Below are 10,629 nucleotides of genomic sequence, written 5' to 3' on the forward strand. Positions count from 1 at the left end.
GGAACTGAACCACCTCGTAATCCTGCAGATTTGATGATTAACGTCCTCTTGTGTCTGTTCTCAGGGTTCTTCCTGGACAGTCCCAGTATGGATGGTGGTCCCATGTCCTTTCCTGGTTCCGGTAAAGTGACTGAGGTGGGAAACCTGTTGGATCGATGCGACAGCACCTCCAGCACCTTGAGTTTAGTTTACAGCCGCCGGTCCTCGGGTATCTACCCTGGTTTCTCCAGCCGGGCCTCCCAACTCGACTGCCCCAGCAACATCACCTCAGCAGACTCCTGCAACCCAATCTCTGCTTTCTTGCGGCGCTCCAGTCAGGCCAGTCAGTGTGGGGGGCAGCTGGGTGGCTATGGGAGTCTGACCCCAGCCCAGCACTACCACTTCAAGGCTAAATACACCATCGCCACTGGAGGGGAGCCTCTGATGCCTCTTCCATGCATGGACCACGTGCTCCAGTCCTCTAACAGAGTCCTTCCTTCCAGGCAGCATGGAAGCTTGATGCCCCATGAGGTCCCGTCAAACATCCCCCGCCGAGCCAGTGACCCGGTGACACAGCTGGCGATGGATCCTTCCAGCCAGCCTCGAATGCAGCGCTACAACAGGTTGGACACCATGCAGCCTCATCCGCCTCCTGCAGCAGATCAGCAGTGTTTGTCCCAGCAAGCCTCCATCCACCGCTTCCCTTCCAGCACTTCAGTCACCATGAAACCAACCAACATCCCGGATAAAGACTCATCACTGCCCGACCTCAGCAACGCAACTAACAGAGTGTCAACCGACCACCAAGATCATCAAAGATCCTTCGCCCTCCAGCAGCAGTTGTATCACCAGGGAAGGATAAACCAGAACCAGTCCACTCAGGTTCTGCCCTCTTTGAGTCCAGGGATGTTTCCATCTTCGCTGAGGAACAATGGACCCATCCAGTGGAACAAAACCTCTTCAGGATTCCCCCAAGTGAACCTGGTCATCCACCAGCAAAACCAGAACATTGGATCTCTCAATCACAATCTCAGCTCCAATCAGCAGAGATGCACTCAACCGAACTCTGAACCGGGAACAAACGTCTTCCAGCATCTCAATGAGGTGGTCAGATCTCAGTGCAGGTTCAGGAAAGGCGTCGGTGGGTTTGACAGGAATGGAAACAAGCCGGTGCATGTTCAACTAGAGGACTGTGACGGACCGATGTTGATTCTCCAGCCGAGGCCACCAAGAGAACCCAAACCTCAGCAGCAAACAAGGGACCCACCAAATTCCAAGTTCTCCACCACGTTAGGACTTCATTGCAGTGGTAACGTCGATGCTGTGCAGTACACGGGGCGGATTCATGTATTTGAGCCCAATGGGAACCTTCATGTACCTTCTCTAGTGGACCTATCTCTTTTTGAGGACTATGCAGCATCTCCTGGTTCAGGCGGCGACCAGGCGGCGCTGGAGCAGATCGACTTCAACATCATGCTGGATGGCAGGGATCTCTCCAGCCTTGTGTTGGGAACCCTCAGTTCAAGTTTGCTGCAGAGTCCTTCCCAGAACTCCTCCCGTCTCATGCCGCCCAGGAACTCAGTCACGTTGCCGCCGGTTCCGACTGGGAACATGGCGATTGGGGACATGAGCTCCCTGCTGACTGCTCTGGCAGAGGAAAGCAAGTTCCTCAACCTGATGTCTTGGCTACAAACTAAACTTTACTCTGACGGGAATGTGTTCGCACAATAAACATTCACTTTAGACTGATGGGATTTGGTGCCAGAAGCCTCTGCAGTGTCTTGTTTTAATGTGCAGTCTTAATCGCTCATTATTTAAAATGACAGTTTTCTATTGTTTTTTTGAAAAGCCATAATTCTGTTTTTCTGCCTTAGGTGCAGTTGTGAACAAATATTTACTTACATTTGTTAATAATCACATATATCGCAGCAGTCTTTAGGTTCCTATGTTTGTTATAGCATGTATTTTGGTTCTTCTATAGATTTACTCTGAAGGTCTTCTGGAAATAGTTCCATGGCCTCTTAACATCTCTTATGTTTGACTACAGCTGCTGACTCCTCTGAGTCAATTTAAATAGAACCCATTAGATCCACTCAGAGTCGTTCTGTGGTCAGACGGAACAAAAACTGAGCAGAAATATGTTTGGAGGAGAGAAGATGAGGTCTTCAACCCTAAGAACACCAAACCTACCGTCAAGTATGCAGGTGGCAATATCATGCTCTGGAGCTTTCTAGAAGTCCTTCTGGACTGGTTTCTGACTGTATGTTGGACTGGTTCTGGACTTTTCTTTTCTTGGACTTTTGCTTGAGGATTGGTTGTGGGCCCAATTTTGATTTTGTACTGGTTGTTGACTTATCTAGGACTGGTTTATTACTGGTTATATGACTGGTTTCAGGCTGTATTTTGGGCAGTTTTTGGACTTTTAGGAGTCATCTAGATTTGATTTTGATCTTGTGTTTTGACATTTTCAGAACCATTTCTAGTCTTTCTAGTCTAATCTTTAGACCATTTCTAAAGCTAGTGGGGTTTGCTAGAAGAGCATCTGGACTGGATTCAGACTGTATGTTAGACTGGTTTTGAACTTTAGGAGTAGTTTCTTTCGGTTTGGTCTCAATTTTGTACTGGTTTTAGACTTTTTAGGACTGGTTTCAGATTGTCTTAAGTGAATCACCAAACCCACCGTCAAGCATGTTGGTGGCATTATCATACTCTGGGGTTTTCTAGAAGAGCTCTTGAACTAGTTTCAGACTCTGGTTTTAGACTTTTTAGAACTGGCTTCATACTGTATTTTGACTGGTTCAGAACGTTGTTTTGGACTGGCTCAAGTATTGATTTTGGTCTTGGTTTTAGACTTTTTGAGGACTGGTTTCAGACTACCTTAGGCAGGTCTTAGGCTGTTGAGGACTGATGATCAAGCATGATGGTGGTAGTATCATGCTCTGGGGCCCAATCCTGGGTTTTGGTTCTTTCATAAGTTTATTAAGTTCTTCTGTAAATAAAACCAAAATTACCAGGTCAAAAATATTCGTACAGAAATATTACTGTTTGTCCATTTCCACATCAGTTTGGTTCTTTTGGTTTCAAACTTCTAGTTTTCTCTTCTGTTGCTTCTTCTTTGACTCCTCTGGGCAGAACTGGTTCAGTTCCACTAAACTTGTCATCTTTCTGACTTGGTTCTTCAGGTTCTTGATGGTTTAAGTCAGGACTTTGGGGAGACCAGTCCAGAACCTTCATTCTATCCTGATGGAACCATTTCTTTACCATGTCTGATGTGTGTTTGGACTCATTGTCTGGTTGAAACATCCAACTGTGTCCAAGATCACCCTTATGCTGATGGTTTTAGGTTCTCCTGAAGAACGTGGAGGTAATCCTCCTTCATTATTCCATTTACTTTGTGGAAATTTCCAGTTCCACAGAGCATGATACTGCCACCTTCATGCTTGATGGTAGGTTTGCTGTTAAACTTCTCTCTTCCAAACAGAGTTCTGATTGGTTTTTACTATTTTTTTTGTAGCAAAGACTCTGGTTTCAATCATTCTCTCACAGAAAGTTCAGACTTGTGATGTAACTGATCTCTATAAGTGTTTGTGGAGTTTTGTTCACGACTGCAGCCACCAGCGGTACTTTCGGTTGTTGTCCACATCTGCAGTAAGATCACTTTACTAAGTGCCTGCCTCAGCTAAGCATTAAACTGTACTTGGAATGTACCATCACTGTAAATTAGCGGAGCTCGGCTTTGTTTCAGATCATTTCTGCTGGAGTTCAATCCTCGCTTCCCTCAGCCAGCCGGGATCTGATTAGTGATTAACTTTGACGTCCGGGCGTCACATGAAGCGGAACGTTGACGAATCCACTGATCAGCTCTGAATACTGAACATCCGAGGGCAGGATCTTCCTTTTCTACGCCGTCGCAGCAGCAGTTTGTTTGTTTGTGCTGAACGAAATGTCTGTAAATATCGTTTGTACATTTTTAAGAAATACAACGCTGACTTTGATTTTTTCAAAAGGGTGTTTTTGTGTCGTCTTTTATGCAACGCAAGTCATTTCTGATTCCCTTCTTGGTCATTTCACATACAAAAACTGGATTCTGACAGATTTTTAATGCCTATCTGTGTCTTAAACAGATAAAAACACATTTATTTAATATTTCTGTAGTAAAAATGTGTCTTAATGAAAAGAAAGGCAGGAAAAACATAAAATAACATATAATAAAAACTGTATTTTAAGATATTTTTAATGCTTATCAGTATCCTAAACAGGAAAAAGACATTTATTTCATATTTCTGTGGTAAAAATGTGTTTAAATTAAAAAAGAATGCAACACAAAAATAAATAAAATAAAATATAATACTAACTGCATTTTAGAAGATTTTGATGCTTATTGGTGTTTTAACCAAGCAAAAACAAATTTACTTCATATTTTTATGGTATAAACGCATCTTAATGAAAAGAAATGCACCAAAAAAAAAATAGAACACAATAAAAACTGTATTTTGGCAGGTTTTGATGCTTACTGGTACTTTAACCAAATATAAATATATTTATTTACTATTTCTGTAGTACAAACGTGTTTTAATGACAAAAATGCAACAAAAAAATAAATAAATGTCATAAAAAATTGTATTTTTGATGCTTATTGGTATTTAAACTAAACAAAAACACATTTATTTCAAATTTGTGCAGTAAAAATGTGTTTTAAGACAAATAAATATTGTATTTTGACAGATTTTGATGCTTATCGGTATTTAAAACAGATAAAAACACATTTATTTAATATTCTGTGGTGAAAATAACTTTTAATGAAAAAAATGCAACAAAGAAATAAATATAATAGAATAAAACTGCATTTTGATAGATTTCTGATGCTAATTGGTATTTTTAGACTCCTAAACCAGCTCTAAAACCAACAGTAAACCAGTCCTAGAAACAGACTGAAATGGGTCCTCAAAAAGTCTAAAATCAGTACAAAATCAGGACCAAACCAAACCTAAATTACTCCTAAAATAGCCCAAATCAGTACAGAAGCACTTCTAGAAAGCCCCAGAGCATGATACTGCCACCTCCATGCTTGGTGGTGGGTTTGTTGTTCGAGGGGTTAAAAACAAGTCTATATCCCATCTAAGACAGTCTGAAACCAGAACCAAAAAGGTCAAAAATCAGGACCAAAATCAAACCTAAACTACTCCCAAAAAGTAAAAAAACTTCCCAAAATACAGTCTTGAACCAGTCCTTACCAGTCATAAGAATCAGTAGTAAACCAGTCCTAGAAACAGTTTGATACCAGTTCTAAAAAAGTCTACAACCGGAGCACAATCAGGACCAAAATCAAACCTAAACTCCTCCTAAAAACGTCCAAAACATACGGTCTGAAACTAGTTCAAGAGCTCTCCTAGAAAACGCCAGAGCATGATACTGCCACCTCCATGCTTGATGGTGGGTTTGGTGTTCTTGGGGTTGCAAAAATAGTTCTAAAGCCCGCCTAACACAGTCTGAAACCAGTCCTAGAAAAGTTCAAACTGGGACCAAACCAGTCACTTTAAAGTGTGTTTCGTCACAAACCAACAGGAACCAGGAGTTGTGTCGGCTCCAGATCTTCCTCCTGAATAATGGAGGAGCTGAACTAAACTTCCTCGACCTGGACTCACCTCACAGCTCGACGTCCGGCTGGAAATGAGCGCCGACGGATCGACCCAGAGGAGGAAGACATGAACAGCACAAGTCAGCCGAGGATTCGTTTCATCTGCAGCAGCTCGTCGCTTCACATCCCGTCAGAGATGAGAAGGAGATAAAACCAGCAGCAGCAGGACAGAGGACGCTTTCTACAAAGACAGATCCATAGTGAGCCCATGTTAGAGGAAATAAACAGAAATACCGAATAATAAGGCACTTCCAGGAGCAGAAATGCTGATTCTGACTCATTTATGAGGATTTAAACAAACAGAAATACATTTAGTTCATATTTCTGTGGTTTAAAGGCAAAAAATGCAACAAATAAATAACTGTATTTGAACATTTTGATGCTTATCGGTATTTTAGACACATAACACATTCTAGTTTAGTATTTCTGTAATGAAAACTTGCTTTAATGACAAAAAAAGTGCAACAAAAAGAAAAATAACCTCACAAATTTGGGGTGATTTATTTGCTGCATTAAAATTTAATTAATCAGTTTTATTTATTAGGGGGGAAAAGAAAATTTGTGAAATTTTGATAAATATCAAACAGATTTCCATTATTATTTTTAGGATATAAATAAAAAAAATAAAAGAAAGAAAGAAAGAAATAATACATGAATAAAGAAATAAACAAATAAACAGAATAAATATATAGAGAAATTATACACAAAGAAATAAAGAAATAGAAAAAATAAATAATTAGAAAAATAAATAAATGAATAGAGAATAAATAAACAAATAGAGAAATAAAAAAATTGAAAAAATAATAGAGAAATAAACAAATAAAAAATACATAAATAGAGAAATAAATCAATAAATAGGAAAATCTATCTGCTGCAGTAAAATTGATTTGATCAGTTAATCTATTAGAGAGAAAGGGAAAAGATCTTTATTATTTCTAAAGATAAAAATATTTCATTCACATTTACAGTTTTAGAAAAAATATTTACTGAATTAAAACTGAATTTAGCAGCTAATAAAAATAGATTTAAATTTTTTTCATCAAAAACTGAAAACAAAAAACAGGTAATTTTTTTTAGCTGTATAAAATAACAGTTTAAATTTACAGAATTGAAAAGATTTTTCTGTGATTTGATGAATTTAGAAAATATTTTTAAAAGGTCTTAATGATTAAAAAAAAGTTCAGATTTTGTTTTAAAAAAGTGAAATTTTACAATTATTCACAGCTATAACAAAAAATACATAATAAGTTGAATATAAAAGTTTCATCTATTTTTTTTGGTGTAATTCTGCCACTCTAGATTAGAAATAATAGATTTTAGAGTTTTTATGTCCGGAAGAAAGTAAAATTTCCTTCAGAAATAAAGATTTGTTGGATTGTTGCATTCCTAATCCTAGAAATGATTCATTTTTGAGGATGAACTTTGATTCTGGTTTGAATTTATTTACAATTTTATGCTTTAAATGTTAAAATTTAAGGCAAATTTGGATGAATCCTGAGTCGCTTTGTTCATGTTTCAAATCATTTTGGACAAACTGTGCCAATTTAAACAACTTTTGAGTCAAGTTTCATGTCAGATTCATTTTGGACAATTTTGTATAATTTCAAACAAACTCAATTCAATTTATTTTACCGTATTTAAATGAGCTGTAATATGATTATTATACGGATATTTCATTATTTCTTTTAGTTTTCCACAATTAAATGTGTTTTGTTTGATTTATTTAATAATTTGTTCTTTGTAACATCTTTACTTTAAAATCTTTATTTTATGGTATTTAAATCAGCAAAAATATGTTTTAAACAGATGTTTCAATTATATTTCTATAGTTTCCCACCATTAAAAGTGTTTTATTTTTATTTCATATTAATAATAATTTATCCTTTCATAACATTTGACTGTAAATTGCTATTTTACTGCATTAAAATAAGAGTAAAAATTATTATGATACAGATTTTCTTTTAAATTTTCAAACCATTAAATATTTCAGTTACATTTTTAAAAGCAATTTGTTCTTTCATAAAATTTTTACTATAAAATCTTTATTTTATTGCACTAAAATATGATTATTTTATAGATCGTTTCAATGCTTTTCTCCATTAAATGTTTCATCATTTTAATATTAACTTGCGTATTTCTAACATTTTTACTATAAAATAATTATTTTACTGTATTTAAATATGATTATTTTCCAGATATTTCCATTTTTGTTAGTCTTCCAAAATTAAATGTGGTTTTATTTTTAATTTTATTTGTTTAATTTCAATAGTAATTTGTTCCTTTAAAAGATTTTAATAATAAAATCGCTATTTACTGTATTAAAATATAATTTACAGATATTTCATTATTTTTAATAGTTTTCCAACATTAAATGTGTTTTATTTTAATAATAGTTTGTTCTTTTACTAAATTTTTACTCCATAATCACTATTTAACTGGATTAAAACAGGATTATTTTGCAGATATTTTCTTTTCTTCTATTGTTTTTCATCATGCAACGTGTTTAGTTTTAATTTATTTTATTACTAATTTCCTCTTTTACAAAGTTTTTACTCCATAATCACTATTTTACTGTGTTCAATGATGATATTTTATAGATATGATTTTTTTAATAGTTTTTCACCATGTAATGTGTTTTTACTTGATTTTATTTTGGTATTGATTTGTTACTTTACAATAAAATCATTATTTTGCTGTAATAGAATGACTATATGTAGATTCAAAGCTAAACTTTCACTTCCGCTGTTGTCCGTTCCTCCGCTGTGTCGCCGTGACAACGTGCCAGGAGCCAACATGGAGGCCGACGTGAAGGAGACTGTCCCTGTGACACCTCATCAGCATGGCGGCGTCGTTAGCGGCCATGTGACAGGCCAACGAGGCCGATGATGGATCGAGGCCTCGCTCCTTCCTATTAGGCCAAAATGGAAATTCCCCTTGGAGCTCCGAGGCCTGATTAATTTATGAATCAATCTGAGGAGCCGGTGGTCAGAGCGGCAGCTGAGGAGTCTGTCGGCCTCCATTTGGATCTGGGAGGTTATGAATATGTAGAGGGTTCATCCTCTGAGGAACAGGAGGCTCCATCATATCCTCACATCATGACGGCTTTTAAAGTCACAGTGTTAAAACGAGACGTCGGCTATCTCCTGACATCAAAATTATAACATAATGCCTCTTAAAAACACATTTAGAACATAGTTTAACAGGATTTGTCACTGTTATTTTACAGATTACAACTGGATTGTATAAATTACACAGAAGATGTAAAAGAAGAGCAAAATTGGGTTTAATTAATGTGGTTAATGTAAAATCTTTAAATAACATCCCCATCAATAATGTATGTTAATAATAGCAAGCAAGTTTTTTTAGTTTTATTGCATTTAAAAGAAAAAAAACATTTTAAAGATAAAGCATGGTGGTGGCAGCATCATGATTAAAGCATGGTGGTGGTAGCATCATGATGTGAAGCATGGTGGTGGCAGCATCATGATTTGAAGCACGGTGGTGGCAGCATCATGACTAAAGCATGGTGGAGGCAGCATCATGATGTGAAGCACGGTGGAGGCAGCATCATGATTAAAGCACGGTGGTGGCATCATCATGATTGAAGCATGGTGGTGGCAGCATCATGATGTGAAGCATGGTGGTGGCAGCACCATGATTTGAAGCACGGTGGTGGCAGCAACATGACTAAAGCATGGTGGAGGCAGCATCATGATGTGAAGCACGGTGGAGGCAGCATCATGATGTGAAGCATGGTGGTGGCAGCATCATGATGTGAAGCATGGTGGTGGCAGCATCATGATTTGAAGCACGGTGGTGGCAGCATCATGATGTGAAGCACGGTGGAGGCAGCATCATGATGTGAAGCATGGTGGAGGCAGCATTATGATGTGAAGCATGGTGGAGGCAGCATCATGATTAAAGCATGGTGGTGGTAGCATCATGATGTGAAGCATGGTGGTGGCCAGCATCATGATTTGAAGCACGGTGGTGGCAGCATCATGACTAAAGCATGGTGGAGGCAGCATCATGATGTGAAGCACGGTGGTGGCAGCATCATGATTAAAGCACGGTGGTGGCATCATCATGATTGAAGCATGGTGGTGGCAGCATCATGATGTGAAGCATGGTGGTGGCAGCACCATGATTTGAAAGCACGGTGGTGGCAGCAACATGACTAAAGCATGGTGGAGGCAGCATCATGATGTGAAGCACGGTGGAGGCAGCATCATGATGTGAAGCATGGTGGTGGCAGCATCATGATGTGAAGCATGGTGGTGGCAGCATCATGATTTGAAGCACGGTGGTGGCAGCATCATGATGTGAAGCACGGTGGAGGCAGCATCATGATGTGAAGCATGGTGGAGGCAGCATTATGATGTGAAGCATGGTGGAGGCAGCATCATGATGTGAAGCATGGTGGTGGCATCATGATGTGAAGCATGGTGGTGGCAGCATCATGATGTGAAGCATGGTGGAGGCAGCATCATGATGTGAGCATGGTGGAGGCAGCATTATGATGTGAAGCATGGTGGAGGCAGCATCATGATGTGAAGCACGGTGGTGGCAGCATCATGATGGAAGCACCGGGTGCAGCATCATGACTAAAGCCGGTGGTGGCAGCATCATGATGTGAAGCACGGTGGTGGCAGCATCATGATTTGAAGCACGGTGGTGCAGCATCATGAATGGTGAAGCATGGTGGAGGCAGCATCATGATGTGAAGCATGGTGGAGGCAGCATTATGATGTGGAAGCATGGTGAGGCAGCATCATGATGTGAAGCATGGTGGAGGCAGCATCATGATGTGAAGCATGGTGGTGGCAGCAATCATGAGTGAAGCATGGTGGAGGCAGCATCATGATGTGAACATGGGTGGAGGCAGCATCATGATGTGAAGCATGGTGGTGGCAGCATCATAATGTGAAGCATGGTGGAGGCAGCATCATGATGTGAAGCATGGTGGTGGCAGCATCAATGATGTGAAGCATGGTGGTGGCAGCATCATGATG

General features: G+C 38.8%; 1 protein-coding gene across 1 annotated transcript in view; it reads left to right on the forward strand.

Annotated features, from left to right (window-relative positions):
* The window catches only part of LOC110968901 (zinc finger protein GLI2-like), a 58,092-nt gene extending 54,113 nt beyond the window's left edge, over positions 1–3,979 (forward strand). Inside the window, exon 13 of the mRNA XM_051941788.1 lies at positions 65–3,979. Coding sequence (XP_051797748.1) covers positions 65–1,710 — 1,646 coding nt within the window. The 3' untranslated portion in view covers positions 1,711–3,979. The remainder of the gene's footprint in view (positions 1–64) is intronic.
* The last annotated feature ends 6,650 nt before the right edge of the window (positions 3,980–10,629 follow it).

Source organism: Acanthochromis polyacanthus, chromosome 22 (assembly GCF_021347895.1).
Source record: "Acanthochromis polyacanthus isolate Apoly-LR-REF ecotype Palm Island chromosome 22, KAUST_Apoly_ChrSc, whole genome shotgun sequence".
NCBI lineage: Eukaryota > Metazoa > Chordata > Actinopteri > Pomacentridae > Acanthochromis > Acanthochromis polyacanthus.